Source organism: Oryctolagus cuniculus, chromosome 9 (genome assembly GCF_964237555.1).
Source record: "Oryctolagus cuniculus chromosome 9, mOryCun1.1, whole genome shotgun sequence".
Lineage (NCBI taxonomy): Eukaryota > Metazoa > Chordata > Mammalia > Lagomorpha > Leporidae > Oryctolagus > Oryctolagus cuniculus.
Genome location: NC_091440.1, coordinates 100,946,729 through 100,970,433, shown reverse-complemented (window position 1 = coordinate 100,970,433; position 23,705 = coordinate 100,946,729). Strand labels below are relative to the sequence as shown.

The 23,705-nt window shown below is 40.1% G+C and overlaps 1 protein-coding gene across 1 annotated transcript in view; it reads left to right on the top strand.

The window, feature by feature from the left end:
• LOC100352842 (pregnancy zone protein) overlaps positions 1 to 23,705 on the top strand; it is a 73,586-nt gene that overhangs the window by 35,770 nt on the left and 14,111 nt on the right. Inside the window, exons 14-29 of the mRNA XM_051850129.2 lie at positions 1,888 to 2,030; positions 3,389 to 3,538; positions 5,368 to 5,532; positions 7,100 to 7,199; positions 12,110 to 12,311; positions 12,764 to 12,992; positions 13,459 to 13,585; positions 13,811 to 13,932; positions 14,140 to 14,191; positions 17,964 to 18,047; positions 18,919 to 19,095; positions 19,541 to 19,628; positions 20,260 to 20,416; positions 21,133 to 21,207; positions 21,476 to 21,653; positions 22,070 to 22,296. Of these exons, the coding sequence (XP_051706089.2) occupies positions 1,888 to 2,030; positions 3,389 to 3,538; positions 5,368 to 5,532; positions 7,100 to 7,199; positions 12,110 to 12,311; positions 12,764 to 12,992; positions 13,459 to 13,585; positions 13,811 to 13,932; positions 14,140 to 14,191; positions 17,964 to 18,047; positions 18,919 to 19,095; positions 19,541 to 19,628; positions 20,260 to 20,416; positions 21,133 to 21,207; positions 21,476 to 21,653; positions 22,070 to 22,296 (2,276 nt within the window). The remainder of the gene's footprint in view (positions 1 to 1,887; positions 2,031 to 3,388; positions 3,539 to 5,367; positions 5,533 to 7,099; positions 7,200 to 12,109; positions 12,312 to 12,763; positions 12,993 to 13,458; positions 13,586 to 13,810; positions 13,933 to 14,139; positions 14,192 to 17,963; positions 18,048 to 18,918; positions 19,096 to 19,540; positions 19,629 to 20,259; positions 20,417 to 21,132; positions 21,208 to 21,475; positions 21,654 to 22,069; positions 22,297 to 23,705) is intronic.

The window sequence follows — 23,705 nt, the reverse complement described above, 5'->3', positions numbered from 1 at the left end:
TGGGCACCAGTTCTAGCCCCGGCTGCTTTTTTTCTGATCCTGGTTTCTGCTATGGCCTGGGAAAGCAGAAGATAGTTCAAGTCCTTGGGTCCCTGCACCCACCTGGGAGACCTGGAAAAAGCTCCTGGCTCCTGTTTTCAAAAAGGCCCAGCTCCAGCTGTTGCTTTCACTTGGGGAGTGAACCAGTGGATGAAAGACTCTTTATCTTTCTCTCTCTCTCTCTCTCTCTCTCCTTCTGCCTCTGCCTCTCTGTAACTCTGACTTTCAAGCAAGTAAATAAATCTAAAAAAAAAAAAAAAAAGAAAAAAAAAAAAAAGAAAAGTGAAGGCGGGATTGGATTCCAGGGACTCCAGTATAGGATACAGTTGTCCCAAGCAGAGATTTAACCAGCTGTGCCACAACATTCGCCGCTGAACACTGACTTCACTGACTTTTAATTAGTCATCTAACTCAACCTGTCTTTGAAACAGTCGTATAAAACTTAATTGCAGCATTTTATTACCAATGAGTTTCAGTTTTAATTAAAAATATTAATGAATTTCTATTTTTCAAAATTTCAGATTTTCCCCTAACTATACTATTGAAAGCATTTCCCCCAAGTTGTTCCCTTTTCCAGCCAGCCTGAAACTACCACATCCACAAGAAAGGTCCAAAAGCTGCCACTCTAAACCCCAGCTTGCCATTAATTTGTCTTAAGTCTAGACCATAAATTCTCAAAGTATTTTCTTACTGTTTATAAAAGCACACAATATAGGGTCATAAATTCTCTAAGCATTTTCTTACTGTTTGTAAAAGCATGAAATATGAATACCTTCATTCAAATATAAAACATTCACTCAAAATTTCCATTTAATCATTGAATTTATGTGATTGGATATTATATTAAATTTTTGAGAGCAGGTAAAGTTTTCCCAATAACATGAAAAACAAACTGCTCAGTGAAGCAGTGTCTTAAAAATTAACTTCTCTAGCAAAGTCTAAATTCTTTGTGAATTGAGTGCCAACGAGTAGGAGATTGGGGAACAAGAGAAAGATACCTCTCGCTATGCAAGAAAAAACTCCATTGCATTTTATTTAATGATTACATGAACAGCTGTTTCTCTGTTTGTCTTTGACTTCTAGGAACCTGAATGCAAATTTAAATACTCCAGTGTAGCAACCATTTTCTTGCAGCTTCCTAACAAAACTAAATCCTGCCTCTGTTTAATTCTGTCCAGAAATCTACCTTCATATGTTTTTAGCATTATCATTTTCAACTCATTTTGACTGTGCTAATTTTTTGGAGTGTTTTCATGCTTAAGCAGCCCTCAAATCTCTCAAGATTACAGCAAATATACAGTTTATAAAGAATATTTTTTCTACAAACTTAGAACATTTATAAAAAATGTCAAACAGGTATGTTACATAAGTGATATGTAATGCAGTCAGAAAACACTAAGATAAATATGCAGCATTCTTTTTATAAAAATCAAGGGCTCATATGCTTTGTGTGTCATTATTTTTGTCGACTTCTTTTCTCTGCCTGTGGCCTGAAGGGAGAGACTCTGTTTCGGTCTTTGTTTTGCCCTTCAACACACATAAAACTTGTGTGTGTCTAGAAGTTCTCTCCTTTCTTGGTTCTTGACTACTTTTTTTTGTTAATTTAAAAATAGAGACATGTACTGAATGTTTTAAGCCAAGGAAGAGGACAATCAAATATGTATCATTTAGGAAAAACTTCTTTACTTCAGCCGATCTTTACTGAACTCCACTATATGTGCAGTTGTATACATGGAAGTCTTCTCTTCATTACCCTCAAAATGGGATCAGTTAAGTAACCCGAGAAGCTCTTGTGTGTGAAATTGAGAATCCCCTTCCTAAACTGTGTCGAACTTTCTTTCTCCCCAGTGACTGGGGTGTTCTCCTTCTCCTTCCGCGTGGAGCCGGACATTGCGCCCACAGCCCACTTGGTCGTCTATGCTGTTTTACCTGATGGAGAGATTGTCGCAGACACTGAGAAACTGGAGATTGAAGACTGTTTTGCCAACAAGGTGGGTTGCTTTGTTTAAACACGGCCTTTTGTTCTTCTCCCTTTTTGAGGTATAGAAAATAAGGAAATTATGGCCAATAAAAGGCCACCACACAGTGCTCCCCAAACTTTCCCTCAGAGGGTTGAGGCAGAGGGTTGAGGGCTGCACTGTGGCGCAGCAAGTTAAGCTGCCTCCTGCAACACAGGCATTCCATATGGGCACTGGTGCCATCCAGCTCCCTACTAATGGTCTAGGAAAACAGCAGAAGATGGCTAAGTCCTGGCACCTGCACTCATGTGGGAGACTCAGATGAAGTTCCTCCACTGCCTTCCCGGGCCACAGCAGAGAGCTGGACTGGAAGAGGGGCAACCAGGACAGAATCCTGCGCCTCAACCGGGACTAGAACCCAGGGGTGCCGGCATTGCAGGCGGAAGACTAGCCTATTGAGCTGTGGCATTGGCTTCAGATCCTTCTGCCTGTGGCGCCGGCACCCTGGGTTCTAGTCCCGGTCTGAGTGCCCGATTGGATTCTGTCCCGGTTGCTCCTCTTCCAGTGCAGCTCTCTGCTGTGGCCCGGGAGTGCAGTGGAGGATGGCCCAAGTGCTTGGGCCCTGCACCAGCATGGGAGACCAGGAGAAGCACCTGGCTCCTGGCTTTGGATCAGCACAGTGTGCCGGCCGCAGCGGCCATTGAGGGATGAACCAATGGAAAAGGAAGACCTTTCTCTCTGTCTCTCTCTCTCACTGTCCACTCTGCCTGTCCAAAAAAAAAAAAAAAAAAAAAAAAAAGTTCTGCATGAAAGGAGGAGCCGATGGATTCATTCACCAATGAATTTCTACTAGCCAAAAAAGAATAATATTTCTGAAAAAAATTTCTCGAATCTTCTATTTTCTTGCTTTAGTTATTTATAGTCACAGTTCTTTGCACTTTCTGAAACAATTGATTTAAAATGCATATTAGTAGTCTAATTTTTATAGGCCAATAAACCCCTAAGCACAGCAGACAGTACCACACTGGTTTAAAAGTTCAGAAGACTAACAATGCCAAGTGGAGTAGAACTCAGGGGTGGAGCAAATTCACCAGGAAAATGCAGCGCAGGGGATCCGCTCCAGCATGGTTCGCACCTGTGTTTTCAATCTCATTCTGGATTCCATTTCAACATGATCAAATCAACTTATATTCCACCAGTTAGATAAGGAGTGGGAAGCCTGGGTTAACTGTAAGGCCATTCCCAGGTTATTCCAGAGATGCTTATTTGGTAGTACCTAGCATGATTAATCTCTTAATCCCAACCTGAGATGGAGAAAGAGAAAGGAAGTCGAATAGGGGTTTGAGATAATAACTGGAAGGGTTGCTGCTCTCGTTCCATCTTCTCTACAGGTGCATTTGAGTTTCCTCTCAGCCCAGAGCCTGCCAGCTTCAGACGCGCACCTGAAGGTCACAGCCTCTCCTCTCTCGCTCTGCGCCCTCCGTGCCGTCGACCAGAGCGTGCTCCTGATGAAGCCGGAAACCGAGCTCTCACCCCGATCCGTGAGTTTCGCTTTCAACTCAGGGCTCACGAGAGGCTCACTTAAGACCACTCTGGAAGCTGTAAGTTCTACCTGCAAAAGACGAGTTCTTCAGAGTGGAGGCATACGTAATGTAACTCCACATAAACAGGCAGGCACTGCACAAAGGACTGTCTGAACGCCATCTCATGTTAGGCTCAGCGATGCCTCCGTGAGGGAGCAACGTTGTGACTTTCCCCATGCCTCGCATGGGATCACATATACTGGATGTTCAGCACATTCTTAATGAGTGAATTAGTGCGTAATAATTGATTGGGTATGATTGCCTTAATTTTATGAATGAAGAAAGTACAACCAGGATACATTAAATAACAATAGAGAAATAGGTCAAAAATATGTTTCAAAGGTGAAATTTGAATCAAATTTCTCCGCATGTTTTCCCCTATTTTAAAATCCAACCACTTACTGGCTGCCTCTAAGTGAGGAAAAAGAATATACATTCAACTTAGTCCTTAAAGTAGGTTTTTTTTTTAAGTTTTTAAGCATTTTATTTAGTGAGAGAAATACATAGGGGACTGAGGGCTTTAAGGCAGAAGGAAAAGTCCGGAAATTAAGTTGGGGTCCATACTGAGCAGAGAGCCGTCCGAGAGCCACTTGCAGTGAGCGTTTGGTTATGAGCAGCCGCAAGCCGCTTAGCACGAGCAGCGAGGGGAAGGCGAAGAGACCACGGGCGGCCCAAGGCCACACGCCCCGAAGGCCGAAGGCGTGGGACAGCAAGTGGATCCAGGGCAGCAAGGGAGAATAAGGGCTGGGCCCACCGGGTCCCAGGTCTTTTACCCACTTCCAAAGGGGCGTGGTCACGCAGCATCCAGCTGGGGTCAGATAGGGGAACGAGATCACACAGGGGACGTGGTGAAGGTGTGGCCTTCTAGCTCACAATTCTAATTAATTTTATCCTCTCTGCCTGCCTACATCATTCCCCCCTACTTTTCTAAAAATCTAAACTGGTATTTAGGATACCATTTTCAACCCTTTCATGGATATCTACAAAGCAATTCTTCCCTCTCTTAAATTGTCTTTTGACTTTGTTACATCCTTACCTATTACACATTTGTTTGTTTATTTTCTGTCACACAATTCAGCAGACTATAGACTAGAATTGTTTTCCTCTATTGGTCACTACTATTCAGACAACTTTTTTAAAAAGGAATTTATTCATACATTAGATTCTCAGGTTTATAGCAAATGTATGATAAGCACTACTACACAATTGTCATGCTAATGTGATATTAACACAAAGTTCATGGATACAATTCTAGGACTATAATGATGCTTACCTCTCTCCCTCACATCCCCTCCCTCTCTTTCTTTCTATTTACTTTTGAATACGATATATAAATTAGCTTATATTATAGTTAAAGGCTTAAAGATCCGCCAAATAAAGTGTTCAACAAATAAAATATAAAAAAACCATAGTTCAGAAGGAATATAGGTACGGGCCATAAATAATAATCAGATGCAAAGAGGACCCATTCACTCATATACAATAGATATTTGATGTGGGAGACAGAGGCTTGGCTTTATTTTTACCCAACCAAAATGGGCTATGAGAGTTTCAGTCTAATTTCATCTCTGTCTATATTACTATCTTCCATATAACACAAGATTTAAGATCCACGACCTTTAATCTCTCTCCATGATTTCCTGTATTGCTTTTTATACTGCAACCTTAGAAATGTTGAATATATACCATAGTCTTTTAACCCTGTAGTGAACATTATCACATTTAAAATTTAAAAGAGAGCAAGAGAGAGAGAGAGAGAGTCTTCCTTTGTTCTCTCGATTTTACAGATCTACACATTGCTACCAGTAAAATCTGTGTTCGGTGTTGGATCTGGAGGCTCAGAGGGTGAAGATGGAGAAAGATGTGTCAGTGCAGAAGACATCATTCACAATGGGCTCATTTACATGCCAAAGCAAATCCTCAATGCCGACGATGTTGACAGTATCTTCAAGGTAGTTCTTCCCTCCAAAATTGTCAAAATTAATCTCTAAATCATTGCTATGATGAAGGTCAAAGGCCTTCTAAGTTCTAAGATTTGATCTTCCTTTAACCACAACAAAACAATGAGTAATTGAGAAATATTGGAACTGCACAGGCATAGAGAACTTTGTATACATATAATTATTTAAACATGAATTCTCTGGCACCTTAAACAGCAAATGGTTTACTAAACCATTAGCCAAATTGATCCCAAAACTACTAACTACCATCATGTTTCCCACTCACTGATTCTTAGATTCTTTTTTTTTTTTAAATTTATTTGTTTGAGAGGCAAAAACACACACAGAGAGGTCTTCCACCTGCTGGTTCACTCCCCAAATGGCTGCAACAGCTGGAGTTGAGCCGATCTGAAGCCAGGAGCCAGGAGCTTCTTCCATCTCTCCACGTGGGTGCAGAGGTCCAGGCACTTGGGTCATTTTCTACTGCTTTCTCAAGCTGTTAGCAGAGAGCTGGATCAGAAGAGGAACAGCTAGGACTTGAATTAGTGCCCAAATGGGAAGCCAGCGGCGCAGGTGGAGACTTAACCTATGCCACAGCACTGGCCCTCTTAGAGATTCTAAAATGTGAGGAAAACAAATCAAACTATTTTCCATAGTGTGTTTCACATCTTTGAAAATGTGATTGCTTTAAAAAGCAAGTTATACTCTTAAAAAAAAGTTGGAGAGTGGAAGGAATAAAAAAAGATGCCACTGGGGCCAACCACGTACATCCAAGAATGCCTGGGTTTCAGTGCTAGCTCCACTCCCGGTTCCAGCTTCCTACTTCTGTAGACACTGGAAACAGTAGGTGGTGGCTCAGGTCGTTGGGTCCCTGCCACCCAGTGGGAGGCCTGAATTGTGGACCTCTGAATGTGTATTTTGGATGCAGACATTCAAGGTAGTTAAACAAAATTGAAAATGAAAAGAGAAAAAGGACAAATCATGAAAGGGAAGAATTGAGTAAGATATTCAGGGAAGGTCATGTCTTCCAATAAAACATAAACAAAACAAAGTTGACTAACATTGTGAAGAAAAATCTCCAATAAGCAACCCTCCAATTTTATGTGAAAAGAAACAATAATAAAATTACTCTGCAATAAAGCCATAAGGAGATCTAAGTCTGTGTGTGTGTGTGTGTGTGTGTGTGTGTGTATGTGTGTGAACATCCTCAGAGATACAGATATTTACTTTGTAGATAAAAAGAAGGAAGGAAAACATTTAGGAATAGAATATTCAGTTTCCCAGATGCAAAAAAATAACTTAAGAGCCATGAATTTATACAAAGACAGTACCTAAAAACTAGAAATCACATGAAATGGATTTGAATACCAAACCCAACTCACTAGCTGGATGAACTTGACCTTCTGTGACTCCATTTTCATATTTACAAACAGTTCTCCTCCTTACTGTATGAAAATGCATGATGCTGTTATGTAGAAAATAATAGTGAAAGTGAAATTGATATAAACTCCTGAAATGGTTTCAAATTTCAGGTCAGATTGGTACTATATGCTTTAACAAGTTGCATTTTTTTTCTCAGTCTGTAGGATTAAGTATTTTTACCAACTCAAAAATCCATAAACCAAAGTTTTGCTCAATGCCTCAACCATTTCCAGGAATACCTGGGGCCTACAGTGCAGGTAAGAATGTGGTATATTGTAGAAGAAAAGTGATGCCTTGCTGGGTTGACTTGGGATGAATAATATTTTTCTAAGTATTGGATCTTAAGACTCTGAAATGACTTTTTTAAAAAAATTTACTTATTTATTTGAAAGGCAAAGTTACAGAGAGGCAGAGCCAGAGAAAGAGAGAGAGAGAGAGAGAGAGAGAGAGTCAGTCTTCCATCCTCTGTTTCACTCCCCAGATGGCCTCAACAGCTAGACCTGGGCCAATTTGAAGCCAGAATTATGGAGCTTCTTCCAGGTCTCCCACATGGGTACAGGGATCCAAGCACTTGGACCATCTTCCTCTGCTTTCCCAAGCACATTAGCAGGGAGCTGGATTGGAAGTGGAGCAGCTGGGACTTGAACTTGCACCCATATGGGATATCCACACAGCAGGTGGTGGCTTTACTTGCCAAGCCATAGCACTCGCCCCTGAAACTACTTCTTTTAAAAGTGATCATAGAATAACATTCTCCCATTTGATATTTTAAGTAATCATTCTCATCTCCGCCCACATCAAGATCAGCAGCTTTTTTTTTTGTTGTTGTTCTAGCCTTCAGTCATCTTGCTAATTCAGATTCTACTTATTCCCTGGAGATTCAATAGCTGAATTAGTCAGCATAAAATTGATTATACGCAAGGCAGATTATAATCTATACTACTATTTTTTTAGAAAATATTTTTTCATGAAGTTTTTGAAAATGCTTTACATCACAATTTTTTGCACCAAAATAAACTTCTTTGTTAATTCCATTTTCTATGAGTTTTCGGAAGTACCCTCTCATACTGATGTGGCTAAGCATATAACAGTTCAATTTCTGTTCACAAAAATTCCTGCTTATGAGTACAGTATTTCTCTAGGAAGCACCATTGCAAACAGTGAGACAAGCATGTCTGGTCTGCCTTCATCCTCCCACTCCACCATCCCCAGGGTGCCTTCCAGGGTCACAATCACAGGGAAGAAAGAGAAGAGTTGCACCCGACTTCCATGGCCAAGATAGAAATGGCATACCCACTTCTGCCTCCATATATTGCACTGACACAAGGCAAATAAATGGTTAGGATCATATGGATATAAAATAGTCTCTGACAGGTATTTTTATGAAAATGAAGACATATTGAATATAATAATAGACTGCTAGTCTCTAGGTTTTTCAAGTGTATCTAGAAATGGGGAAAAGTTTAAAAGATTTTGAGTATTCTTTTCTACTTCTACCAGACTAAAGGAATTTCTCTTTGCATACTGAAATTCAGTGTACTCATCATATTTTCTAATAAGAATTGGAATGGTAGTATACAGTCATTTTGTAAAAAAAGAATAAATATGCATTTATTTATTTATTTTTGACAGGCAGAGTTAGACAGTGAGAGAGTGAGAGAGACAGAGAGAAAGGTCTTCCTTCCATTGGTTCACCCCCTAAATGGCTGCTACGCTGGCACGCTGCACCGATCTGAAGCCAGGAGCCAGGTGCTTCTCCTGGTCTCCCATGCTGGTGCAGGGCCCAAGCACTTGGGCCATCCTCCACTGCACTCCTGGGCCACAGCAGAGAGCTGGACTGGAAGAGGGGCAACCGGGACAGAACCGGCGTCCCAACCGGGACTAGAACCCCTGGGTGCCAGTGCCACAGGCAGAGGATTAGCCTAGTGAGCCTCTGTGCTGGCCATAAATACACATTTTTAATCGAATAGATTATATTCCTTGGAATACAAGGGTAAAGTTCTAGTTGAAAAACAAAGGCCGGCGCCTCTGCTCAATAGGCTAATCCTCCACCTTGCGGCGCCAGCACACCGGGTTCTAGTCCCGGTCAGGGCGCCAGATTCTGTCCCGGTTGCCCCTCTTCCAGACCAGCTCTCTGCTGTGGCCAGGGAGTGCAGTGGAGGATGGCCCAAGTGCTTGGGCCCTGCACCCCATGGGAGACCAGGAGAAACACCTGGCTCCTGCCTTCGGATCAGCAAGGCCGGCGCCTCTGCTCAATAGGCTAATCCTCCACCTTGCGGCGCCAGCACACCGGGTTCTAGTCCCGGTCAGGGCGCCAGATTCTGTCCCGGTTGCCCCTCTTCCAGACCAGCTCTCTGCTGTGGCCAGGGAGTGCAGTGGAGGATGGCCCAGGTGCTTGGGCCCTGCACCCCATGGGAGACCAGGAGAAACACCTGGCTCCTGCCTTCGGATCAGCACAGTGCGCCGGCCGTAGCGTGCTGGCCGCGGTGGCCATTGGAGGGTGAACTAATTGCAAAAGGAAGACCTTTCTCTCTGTCTCTACTCTCTCACTGTCCACTCTGCCTGTCAAAAACAAAACAAAACAAAACAAAACAAAAAAACCAAAGGAGTAAATAGGAACATTCCATCAACAGAAAGAAAATCCTGCATAATGAGACAAGAATAACTGCTTTCAGTACAAAAGGACAATTTCTCATTATACCCCACCTGCTATGACCATGACTGGAAATTCAGACCTGCTTAAACTTTAAGTAACTCTTTTTCTTTAAGTCTGAATTCAGAATGATGATCTCAAACTCCCTGAGGTATTTTTTGCATAAACCGAGAACATCTAATATGATTCTGCCTAGTGGCACATATTTTTTTTTTAAATACAGAAAAACACTATTAATCAATTTTCACATCCCTCAATATCAAGTATATGTTTCCTTTCCATTCCTAAGAGAAAACATGTTAATGAGGTAATCCAGCAAGCCTGAAAACTCATCATGACACTATCACAGTCTTAGCTCAAATATCCTTTGTATTACAAATTTTTCCATTGGTATTTTGTTGACAATCACCCTTTATTCATTTTTAGGTATATTCCCTTAGTCTTGTTTCTCATGATTTCATAACTGTGTTATTGAAGACCCACCCTGATTACCTTCCTTGCCTTGAGTTTTTCTCCATTTCAGTCTAACTTACATGCTGTGAAAGGTTAAGTGCCTGTAAGCATTTCTGTTCTCACTTCACTTATTTCCCAGACATAGTTGCTACTTCCAGAATTCATCAAATTATTGTAATTAGGGATTCAAAAAAATACCCAAGGGCTTATTTAATATAGATCACATACATCTATAATTTCATAGCTATACATAACTATACCAAGAAAGTGATACCCCAGATTCAGAAAATATATAGATGTAAGATTATAATAAAGATATATAAAGATTATGTATCTTCTGATCTCTAGAATATCACTTTAATTTTTATGAACCCAATAGATTCTTGCCTTAGCAAATCTAATTTGTTGGTCCTACACTTCATGAAGCTTTTTTCTGTACACCTAGTATTCATTCAGCCACATTAAACATACCCTCAGCATAGACGTCCTATCCCAGGGGAGTACACTTCTCATTACCTTTTGGAAGCACTCTTTCCCATGCGATCAACTATTTGCACAGCCATTTCATTGGAGGGTTCATCCCATTTCCCACTGCTACCTGTTAATGGGCATCTGGAGTTCCACTTTGGCAAGTCTTTTCTGGCTAAACTGAAGTTCATTCTCTTTCCTTTCATAAGTCCCTATTGTCAAGAGCACCTATGTTACTGCACTGTACTGTTTATTGTTTAAATCTCCATATTCTCTTTAATGTTAAAACTAAGAAAATCATCCCTGAGATAGTCTTGTTAATATCTATTCCTCTTTGATGCTGAATGCCGATGAAAGATGTTGGATCACACTGACGAGCTGAATAATCTTCTTAGACAGAGTTACACAATTCCCCTTATTTCTGTAGTAAAATGCATTTAGCTCTAGACTTTATTTGACAAATCAGTTGTATTGGCAACTGGACAAAGAGTGAACAAAGCAACAACCTGGTCATTTAAATTTTTCCAATAATAAGCATTCCTTGGGCGAGTATTGTTATTCCACTTTAGAAATAAGGCAGCTTATAACACCAACCGATAGAATAAATAAAGGGGAGAGTGATCCAACATGGGAAGTGAGATACTCAGCAGACTCATAGAATGGCGGATGTCCTAAATAGCACTCTGGCCTCAGAATCAGCCCTAAAGGCACTCGGATCTGGCTGAAAAGCCCATGAGAGTATTTCAGGCATGGAAAGCCAAGACACTCTGGCAAAAAGATCTCTGTGAGTGAGATCCCAGTGGAAAGAACAGGTCTTCAAAGAGGGAGGTGCCTTTCTCTGAAGGGAGGAGAGAACCTCCACTTTGACTATGACCGTGTCTAAACAAGATAAGAATCGGAGAACTCAAGGGGCTTCCATAGCCTTGGAAACTCATAACTGGTGCATAGGGAGATTACTGATGCCATAAACAGGAGTGTCAATTTGTAAAGTCAACAACAGGAGTCACTGTGCACTTACTCCTCATGTAGGATCTCTGTCCTTAACGTGCTGTACACTGAGGCTTAATGCTATAACGAGTACTCAAACAGTATATTTCACTTTGTGTTTCTATGGGGGTGCAAACGATTGAAATCTTTACTTAATGTACACTAAACTGATCTTCTGTAAAAAAAAAAAAAAAAAAGAAATTATCAATTCCCAACTTGACTCTCACTGGGATTAAACATGACAATAGGTCTGATCTGATTTCATCATCATTTTAAAAAAATCATCTATTATTTTTCACTTTATGTTTCTGTGTGGGAGCAAACTGTTGAAATACTTACTTAAGGTATACTAAGCTGATCTTCTGTATATTAAGATAATCGAAAATGAATCTTGATGTGAATGGAAGGGGAGAGGGAGTGGGAAAGGGGAGGGTTGTGGGTGGGAGGGACGGTATGGGGGGGGAAGCCATTGTAACACATGAGTCGTACTTTGGAAATTTATATTCATTAAATAAAAGATAAAAAAAAAAGAAATAAGGCAGCTTAAAAGAAAAAAATGACCAAGATGAAATTAACCTGAGGCCTGTGGATTGTCTTCCATTCTAGGTCCCCAAGGGTTAGCTGGGTCTATAGGACATAATGCTAGAGGCCCTATTCCCTTGGCAGCACCTCTTGCTGTTGCTTCGGCACCTGGTGCTGCAGGAATGATTTACCCAATGATGAGAGAAAGTCCTCAGACCATGCAAGTGAAAGAGACACTCCGAAAGTATTTCCCTGAGACCTGGATCTGGGACTTGGTGGTACTTGAGTAAGTTGTGCATTGCCTGGAATTTAGGAGAGGGTGTGAATCCTGTTCTGACTCTGGTATTATCCCTGGTTCTTGATCTTTTCAATTTTGCTCCACTCTTTTCTGATAAATATTTAGGCTCCACAGCTCACTTATCTCATATCTAAACAAGATGCTTGTTCTCCTAACGTGGTCCCAAGAAAGCTAAAAGAATCCACAACAGGAAGCTACTCTCACTCTGAAAAGAAAGAGGGAGGATGTGGGTGGGGGGTGGGGGGAGGAAGCAGGGAAAAAATAAAGGAGGGAAGGAAGTGAGGGACAAAAGGAAGGAGAAAGACAGATATTTCACTAGAAGCTTTAAGCGGTAGATCAAGTTTAGCATTTGCCTCACTAGGTTGAGTTATGCTCTAGGATCAGCTATGGTTTGGGCTAAAAATGAGACGTGTTCACTCTTCTCTTTTTCCTTTCCCCAGTTTGTCAGGAGGAAGTGAGTTGGCAGTGAAGGTCCCCGACACCATCACAGAGTGGAAGGCGAATGCATTGTGCCTGTCTGGAAGCACAGGGCTTGGCCTGTCCCCCATCGTCTCTCTTAACGTCTTCCAGCCCTTCTTCCTAGAGCTCACGCTCCCTTACTCTGTGGTGCGAGGAGAAGCTTTCACGCTCAAAGCCACTGTGTTCAACTACTTGTCCTACTGCATTCGGGTAAGGGTGTTTCTCTGAGAGGGAGCGGAAGTAGAAGAAAGGGCCAAAGTCACCACTGATTACCCAGGTCTCTTAAGCCACCTCCTGGGGAATTAGAACTGACATAAATTATCCTCATTTTAGAGCAGAACAGGTACCTGCCAGGTCCAAGGTGGTAAGGCCATTTTCATTTGAGCCTCTGTATCTGTGTATTTCTAAATTCAGATCCTAGTTCCATCTGATTATTTTATTTTCCAACTTCGGCTAAAGAAAAAATCTCTTCCTTGTGTTGGCCTGAGGTGAAATCCTGATCTCTTGTCAGTTTTTCTATGCAAACTTACAGAAAGCAGTTATTTGGTAGGATTTACCTTGTTTGAACAACTCCCCTGAGTTTCTGGCTGGTCTACCTGGCCCCCTCAGCCTCTCTCTCCTCCTATTGACCCCTGCCTGTGTCCTCTCACGAACTTCTGCTTGATGTGGGGGACAGGTCAAGGTGCATCTGGGGGTCTCCTCTGCCTTCCTGGCTGTCCCAACAGAGAAGAATGAGGAGTCCCACTGTGTCTGTGGAAACAAGCAGAAAACCTTGTCCTGGGCTGTGACTCCAAAATCTCTGGGTAAGTGGCAAAACCATCCACAAATTCCACTTTTTATGTTGGGGTGATTGACTCTGTACACTCCAAATTCCACTTTTTATGTTGGGGTGATTGACTCTGTACACTCCAGTACATGACTTTGCTAATCAAGAGGCAGAAAACCACTGGATGCATTGAGAGACTTAAAAAGAAGAAATCCTTCAACATAGAATCAACATTTAACTCTTTAAGAACGTTATTCCCCAGGAAAGGTGAATTTCACAGCTACTGCAGAAGCACTACACCCTCAGGAGCTGTGTGACAATGAGGTGGCAGAAGTCCCTGCACTTGGACAGAAGGATACTGTAGTGAAGACCTTAATAGTTGAGGTATGTCGGTATTCTGAGTCTCAAGGCTCTTACTACATCACATAGCATTATCTAATACATATGTGACAATGCCATTTCATTTCCAAGAATGGAAGGGTCTACAACTCAGTTTTTCACTAGCATTTTGTCCTTTAAAATGATTGATTTTTCTCCTATACATTCAGTGTCACATTACTATTTGATCTTTTTTTTTCTTGCAATACAAAGCCTGAAGGAATAGAAAAGGAGGAAACTTTCAACACACTGTTGTGTGCATCAGGTAAGTGTAAAAAATAGGTAAAATTCTGATGTTAAGCTGCTTGCTAGAGTATAGAGTTGTGGATCAAATGGCCAATGGGACACACTTTCCCTTTATAAAAAAACAAACAGAAATAAACACTTACATTCTCCAATGTGCAAATCTAAGGACATTGATGAAAAATAACATTTTTCTGATGAAAAACACTTGGATTAGGTTCAGTTTTCTCAGGGGGAATAAAAAGAACTACTATTGAGGATATTATTACTGCCATGTGTTAAGGATAAAGAAGCAGAGGCACAGGGCAGTTAAAAGCCTTGCCTTAAGGCTCTTAGTGAATAATGAAGACTAAAGCCATTGATTCTAGCACAGTATTCTGTTTCCCAAAATTATTCCTAAACCTTGTTCAAAATATTGAAATATCTGTGTGGTGTAATATTATTGGTTATTAAATTAGTAGTTTAAACATATTCATGTTTATGAATAAGCTATTTATTTTATGAGGGATGCTAACATGTCACTCACATGTATAGAGATGTATAGAAAACCTATACTTTACAAAAATCATTAATATAATCATGTAAATGTTACTATTAAAATTTTAAGTTCTGTGCCAGCTAGAATTATCTTGAAGATAAAGCTCAGTCTAAAGATCTCTTTTTCTCCCTCCTTAGATTATAATAGGATTTGGTCCTAATAAATCCATAAAAAATTGAAAATATTATAAGTAGAAAATGTACTGAATATGCCTAATCCCCAAACATCCTCACTTAGCTACACAGAACACTGGAGAGTATTGGCTGTTTCCTCTCCTGATCAAGGGAGGGTTGGGCTCACTGCCACTGCCCACCTTGAGACTAGAGAATATTCTATTCAATGTTGCTAGCTCAGGAAAACATAAAGGTTTTAAATATGAAGTACACTTTCTACTGAAAGTGCATCACATTCACGTTGTACGTTGGGGGCTGTCCTCTGGTTACATAGCTTTCATAATGAACACCTACTATAGGGCCACAAAACTTACATCATTGGCCCATGCCTGTTTTCTGAATTCACACTCACTTATTCAGCTGCCTGGCATCATCTCACTTCTTAGGCTTCTAGGTCTGATGGGCATGTTCAAAACTAAACCTCTGCTCTTCCCACAATTTTCTACATCTCGGATGATAGAATTTCCATTTTTTTCTACTTGTTGGGGATAGAAATTTTGGAGTTCCTCTTTATTTCATTCTTTTTTTTACATTCTACACCAAATCAATTTGCAAATCTAGTGAGCTCTACTTCCAAATTTTATCCAGAACTTTCTCACTTCTCCCCTTGCCCAATTCTACTCTATGGCTGCCTCAGTAATGTCCTAACTAGTCCCCTGATCATCTTGCTTTGTCCTCCTGCGGCAAAAGAGATCCTTTAAAGCTCATGTCTGATTATGTCCTCCCTCTGCTAAAACCCTTCAGGAGCTCCCCATATCCCTAAGTTTTGTTGTCACCTGTAAACTCTCACTACCCCCAGGACTTCATATCCTACAAATCTCTCCTTCACACACCCTGTTCTGGCCACACTGGCCCCCTCCCTCCTCTTGGAAAACATCAACATGTACCAATCTCTGGAATCTTTTTCATTTTTGTTCCCTTTTCCTGGAAACATCCCCCAGTATCTATAAATCTTACTCCCTGGCTTGCTTACAGCTCTACTGACATATCACTTTTGACCAGTGAGTTTCAACATGGAACACACTCCCCACATCCTGCACTTCTTAATTGGTTTTGTGTTACTAACTTTCCACAGAAACACCTACCCTGCTTTAATTTTTCCACAGCCATCACAACATCTATCATACAAAATAGATCTTTGCTTATTTATGTTGATCCTCCCATGAAAGTGAAAGGTCTGTGAGGTCAGGAAATTGGTTTTGAAAATCACTGCATCATTGCAGCTTAAAATAGAATGTGTGTGTGTGGGGGCGGGGTCTAGTGGTCACTATGCCAGTTAAGATTACTGCAATCCTCATCAGAGTACCTGGGTTAGATACCCAGCTCTGGCTTCTGACACCAGCTTCCTGCCAATGCACACCCTGGGAGGTAGGATTGATGGCTCAAGTAGTCAGGTTCCTGCCACCAATGTGGAAGACCCAGAATGAGTTCATGACTTCTGGATTCAGCCAAGGTCTTCCCAGGCTGTTGTGGGAATTTGGTGAATAAGCAAAAGATAGGATCTTTCTTAGTCTATCTGTTTCTGTCTGTCTGTCTGTCTCTGTCTTTCAAGTGAATGAATAAAAGTTTATTTGATTAATAAAATAGAACCTAGTATAGAGCATACACAATACACGTTTATGGAATTAAGATGAATATTAGAAATACTGACAATGGTAGGAATTAATTTAAAACATGAAGAGAAGGAAATAAATATACTAGACTGTATATGCTTATAAGGAAAATGAGAATTTAGCACAAATATATATTATTAATATGAGCTTCTTGGAATGACTAATCATGGATTTAGAAGAAACTTGGATTACATCAAAGAAATTATATAATCAAGAATAATAAATGTTTGATCTAGATCATGTGGAAGAAAAAGATTCAAAGAAGAAATCAACAAATGGGACTTCACCAAAGTAAACAACTTTTGCACAGCAGATGAAACCATCCATAGAGTGAAAAGACAACCTGCAGAAAGGGAGAAAATATTTGCAAGCTCTACATCTGGCGAGAAGTTAATATCTAGAATACATAAGGAACATATACAATTCAATAACAAAAAAAAGAAAATCTCATAACTTAAAAATAAACAATAGATCTAAAAGACATTTCTCAAAGGAAGACACATAAATGGCTGTCAGGCATGTGAGAAAATGCTCAACATCACTAACAATTACGGAAATGCAACTCAAAACTACAATGAGATATCACTCACTCCAGTGTGATTAGCTGTTATCAAAAGATGAAAGATAACAAATGTTAGCAAGGATGTGTAGAAAAGGGAACCCTTGCATACTTTTGGTGGGGATGTAAATTAGTATAGACATTGTGGAAAACAATGTTCCCCAAAAACCCAAAAATAGAGCAACCATATGTTCCAGCATATTGGTGTATATATATATATTCAAGGAATAAAACAATCTCTCAAAGAGACATCCTCCTCCACATTTGCTAAAGCACTATTCACAGAAGCTAACAAATGAAAACGACCTAAGTGTCTATCCACCAATAAATCCATAAAGAAAATGTGGTACATAAATATAGTGGGTAATTATTCATCCATAGAAAAGCATAAAATCTTATCATTTGCAGCAATATGAGTGGAATTGGATATAATTAAGTAAAATAAGCCAAGAACAAAAGACAAATATTACATAATCTCACTCATAAATGAATTCTAAAAAATAGTGTTCCCATAGAAAGTAAAAGTACAATGGTGGGTATTTCTATTACTAATTGGGAAGGGATGAGGAAAGGTTGGTTGACAGGTAGTAGGTTATAGATGGATAGGTATAAGAAGTTCAGGCATTCCATTCCACAGTAGGGTGTCCATAGATAATGTAAGTATACTGCATATTTCTCTATTAAAAAGACTATTAAAAGAACATATAATTTTGGATGTTTTCACTACAAAGAAATATTAAATGTTTGAAATCATAAATATATTTACCCTGACTGGTAAACAAAGCATCACATAGGACCCCATAAGTATGTACAATTTTCATGTTTGTTAATTTCTTAGTTATAAAAAAGTAGAGCATGTATTTCATTGTCCCTCCCTTACATGTATTCCTTTATGTATCTTCTTTAATTAGATGCTGGAGTGACTGAAAAAGTATCTCTGAAAGTTCCTTCAAATGTGGTTGAAGGTTCTGCCAGGGCCACATGTTCAGTTTTGGGTAAGTGTGAGACCAAGAGAATAAGCTGTCCAACTCCATAACTGTAGTGCATGAGACCTCATCATCCATGATGAATGAAGTCCCTGATAACAGATACTGTATTGAGAAAAACAGCTCTAAGTCAAGGAGGGTTGTACCATGTTTTAGTTGGAAGGAGGTTGTATAGATGTTGTGCTATGATGTCTTTTTTTTTAAAGATTAATTTAATTTAAAGAGTTACACAAAGAGAGAAGGAGAGGCAGAGAGAGAGAGGTCTTCCATCTGCTGGTTCACTCCTCAATTGGCCATAATGGCTGGAGCTGCACCGATCCAAAGCCAGGAGCCAGGAGCTTCCTCAGGGTCTCCCATGTGGGTGCAAGGGCCCAAGGACTTGGGCTGTCTCCTACTGCTTTCCCAGACCATAGCAGAGAGCTGGATTGGAAGTGGAGCAGCTGGAATACAAACCGGTGCTCATATGGGATGCCGGCACTACAGATGGTGGCTTTACCTGCTACATCACAGTGCCAGGCCCCTAATGATGTCTTGACATACCCTGAAAGTAAAGAGGGTCACCTCTCACTTCTCTGTTCCTTCATCTTCACTGATTTACTAGATGGTAATGCTTCCTAGTGGATTTTCAAATTATTAATAGTGCAGATTTACTAGACACGTGGTCCTTCAGAAAAGGTGCATCACTATGATTCTGTTTCTTCCCCACTTTCTCCATAATTGAACCACCTGCTTCATTGTTTTCTCACTTTATGCTTTCCTTTCTATTTTTCATTTCTTTACCTTTCTTGTCCTCTCTCACCCCTAAATAATTTGGCCTCTCAGTCAACTATTAATCTAATTCCCTAGACCATTATCCATTGATCTGTTTTTCGTTCCCCAGGTGATATACTAGGCTCTGCAATGCAAAACCTTGAGAATCTTCTCCAGATTCCCTATGGTTGTGGAGAGCAGAATATGGTCCTCTTTGTCCCTAACATCTATGTTCTGAATTATCTGAATGAAACACGGCAACTGACAGAGAAGATTAAGTCCAAAGCCATCAGTCACCTCATCAGTGGTGAGAATTACTTCAAAGGAATCCTTTATTAGATAATGAAAAATGAATCTTAATGAAGAATGGGATGGGAGAAGGAGTAGGAGGTGGGACAGTTTGGGGGTGGGAAGGTGGGTATGGGGGAAGAACCACTACATTCCAAAAGCTGTACCTATGAAATTTACATTTATTAAATAAAAGCTTCCTTTAAAAAAGAATCCTTTATTGATATCTGAAATATCTTTCAGTGAACTCAAATCAGCATCTCTTTGGTTAAGATGTATCAGTCTTTGTTACTGTGGTTTCTGATAAAATGACCATATTGTAACATAAGAAAATTCGATGGTATCATCAAGACTTGGAGACATTTTAAAATAATAGTTGCTCTATGATTCCTCAACAATATTAAGGGAAAAAATTTTTCCAGTGTTACTGCTATTTGATAAATCTATGAAAACTTTCTTTCCAGGGTACCAAAGACAGTTGAACTACAAGCACAGCGATGGTTCATATAGCACGTTTGGGGATCAAAACGGTAGAAGTCAGGGAAACACTTGGTAAGATAATGATTTGGAAGTGTTCTTTGCAGATTCATGACATTTAAGGACCCTAGAAATAGTTACTGTTTAATACCTGCTATTCTTTCTTGGAAAATTGCTAGTCCTTAGAAACCTACCTGTGTTATCCTTACTGGGTATCTCACCATTTAATCTCTAAAAGCTCACATGCTCTGATAGCACAGCAAACAGCAGTCAAATAAATGATCCCCCAAAATGGAAATACAACATAGAAAGCATCATTATATGAAATGACAGTAGAAGATTACACATTTTTGCATTAAAGAAAAAGATGAGGGGGAGGAGAGAAAGAGACTGTGAGGTAGTAAAATCAGAAGTTATTAAGGAAATTCAGCCTTAAAGGTGAAGAAGCTTGGAGGCCCCAACAAATGTTTTATGACTAGGAAAAAAACCAACTCTGGGAAACCAATAAAGTCAAGAGAAAAAAAGAGAGCTTCAGATGTTTGCCAGAGGACAGAATATTTAGCTTTCAAGTATCACTTTGGCACCAAGTCTAGTCCCTGAACAATTTCCTCTGCTGCTTGTGAATATCAGTGGCTGCAGGCAGTGCACACAACAAGTTCTCAAAGTGAGATGGTCCGCATGTCTCAATCCCCTTTTTGCTGGACAGGCTCACTGCGTTTGTGCTCAAGTCCTTTGCTCAAGCCCAGTCACACATCTTCGTGGAGAAGTTGCACATTATGAACGCCCTCGCCTGGCTCTCACGGAAACAAAAGGAAAATGGTTGCTTCCAGCGCTCTGGATCGCTGCTAAACAATGCTATTAAGGTGATGTCATCTCTAATTTTGTTGTAGTCCCTTATGATTGTGGTATGTAGGACAGAATGATGTTTCTATTAAATCCTCTAGTCCTGGTGACTCAGCTTTGAGGAAGATTGGTAGATTCTAAAGCTCTTGAAATCTAGCGATAAATAAGTGCTTTTTTATTGAAGGAAATTAGTGTTCAGTGGGCATTTTACCTGGTAGTTAAGACTCCAGTTAAGACACCTGTACTCCGTACCAGAGTGCCTAGATTCAAATCCTGGCTGTGTTCACAATTCCAGCTTCAAGCTAATGTAGACACTTGGAGGCAGCAAATGATTGCTTAAGTTCTTGAGGCCCTGCCACCCATGTGGGAGACCTGGAGGGCATTCCAGGCTCCTGGCTTCAGCCTGGCCCAGCATCAGTTTTGCGGGCATTTGTGGAGAGAACTAGCAAATAAGAGATATCTGTTTGTTTCTCTCTCCTTCTTTCTCACTTCCTCTCCCTCTTCTCTCTCTCCCTCTCCCTCTCCTTTTCTCCCCCTCTCTCTCCCAAATTTTAAAAATAGAGTCTTTTAAACAAAGAATCTTCAAGACCCAATGTATTATTAAAAGTGAGAGAAGGTGACTTGGGACAAACTCAACCATTTTAGGACAAAAGAGGTCACAGGGAAACCAAACCAAAGCTTTCAGACTCTAATGTATGCAGGCATGTTTGAGTATCTCTGCCTCTGACCCTTACAGGGTGGGGTAGACGATGAGGTGACACTCTCTGCCTACATCACCATTGCCCTTCTGGAGATACCCCTGCCTGTGACTGTAAGTACAAGCATATTCCCTGCACCTCCATTTCAAATGTAAGGAGTGAAACCATGGAACTGTGAATCCCTAACTGAAATTAGTGTGGTTTTCATGATGATGAATTTTGGTTTATTTCACTGGAATGTAAAGGAGTAGGTCCTTTTAGAGGCTGCAAGGAAATCAATTCTCCAGTTGGAACTGTGATGTTTTATAGGTACTTTGGGGCTTGTGATCTCAGATTAGCCTGGTTCTGTTATTTTACGAGTGACTTTCATCTTCTTTATAGCACACAATTGTCCGCAATGCTCTGTTCTGCTTGGAAATGGCCTGGGGCCCCATTTCAGAAGGACAAGGGAATCCTGTCTACACCAAGGCTTTATTGGCCTACGCCTTTGCCCTGGCAGGAAACCAGGCCTTGAGAAGTGAGCTGCTCATATCACTAGACAGAGTGGCTGTGAAAGATGGTAAGAACCATTACTGTAAAGTTTACTTCTATCAGTCACCAGTGGCCAAAATAAGGGAAAGTACCCCTACTGAATTCACATCTGTCATGCTACCTTAATTATAAAGACAACAAAGTAGTTGTCATTGATCTAACACTTAAGTTCTCTAGGTAACATAGACCATCTTATCAACTTCATATGCTAGTTTCTCTGTAGCTCAACTTCTAGTATCACACAAGTAATAGATCCAAAGACTCAGTGTGATTCACTGGAGCCTTGATTTACTCTTGGCAAATATTTGCTTGAAAATGACTGTTTAATGCTTTCCCTTCATTTATGTTAATTCGTTGGGTGAGCTCTAGTTATGATCATCATTCACAGCCTAGCTTCTGAAACCATTCTCTGAAGTAAAAGATTCTACTCTTTTCCATTTCAAGAGGATTCAATCCACTGGCAACGTCCTGAGATTCAACTTCAAGAAGATAAGATGCTCTATTATCAACCACGAGCTCCGTCTGCGGAAGTGGAGATGACAAGTTATGTGCTCCTTGCTTATCTAACTGTCCAGCCCACCCCATCTTCAAAGGACCTATCAGTAGCATCACGCATTGTGAAATGGATCATCAAGCAACAAAACCCTCATGGAGGCTTCTCCTCTACCCAAGTACGTGGAACAACTCCAAGAGAAAAATAATGATATTGAATTTAAAAAACATTTGTGCAAAAGTAGAATTAAAAAGTAAGTTCATTTTTGTGCAAAAAAACTTTTTTTGAATTTTCTAGTTTTTTTCCATAATGGGTATTTTCCATGAAGACTTCTTACATGCATAGATTTCAAAACATTTTGCACAAAAATAAACTTATCTTTTAATTCTACTTTCCAAAACCTTTTTCAACTACCCTCATATGTAGACACAACCATATTATAGTAATAATTGACTAGCTGGTATTTCTAATTCACATTTCCCCATTCCTCCATCACCAAGTGAGTTCCAGCTTTGTTATTTCATGTATGATTGCTGCTGCCTTCTTGACAGTCTTTTCTGTTTCTCTCCTTAGTGGGCTCCCAACAGTACAAGTAGGTCAGTCTTCCCAAAGCAAACTTCTCATGGTATTTCTTCCCTAGGGAAAACAAATTATCCAAAGCCTAAAGTTCTTTCATATATTTACAAAATTTTTTTCTCCTCAGAATGCATGACCACATGAGTCTAATTATCCAGATCCTTTCACTTTTTCTGCAGTTGGCTTACTGACATGTCTTGTCTTAGAACAGTCCTCACCTTGGTATTCCCCAATGCTCTTTTCCATCCATGTGAAGCCCTCTCATTATTCAGAGATAATTTTATTTCACATCTTCTTAAGTTCTCTTTTACTATTCTACCCCAAATTTTCTTCTCCCTTCTCTGAATTTTTATAACAAATACCATTACAGAAATTTCTAAAGTATTTTTTTTTGAAGTACTTTCTTTTTTTTTTTTTAACTTTTATTTAATGAATATACGTTTCCAAAGTACGAATAATGGATTACTATGGCTTCCCCCCCATACCGTCCCTCCCACCCACAACCCTCCCCTTTCCCACTCCCTCTCCCCTTCCATTCACATCAAGATTCATTTTCGATTATCTTAATATACAGAAGATCAGCTTAGTATACATTAAGTAAGGATTTCAACAGTTTGCTCCCACACAGAAACATAAAGTGAAAAATAATAGATGATTTTTTTTTAATGATGATGAAATCAGATCAGACCTATTGTCATGTTTAATCCCAGTGAGAGTCAAGTTGGGAGTTGATAGTTTCTTTTCTTTTTTTTTTTTTTTTTTTACAGAGGATCAGTTTAGTATGCATTAAGTAAAGATTTCAACAGTTTGCACCCCCATAGAAACACAAAGTGAAATATATTATTTGAGTACTCGTTATAGCATTAAATCTCAATGCACAGCACATTAAGGACAGAGATCCTACATGAGGAGTAAGTGCACAGTGACTCCTGTTGTTGACTTTACCAATTGACACTCCTGTCTATGGCATCAGTAATCTCCCTATGCTCCAGTCATGAGTTTCCAAGGCTA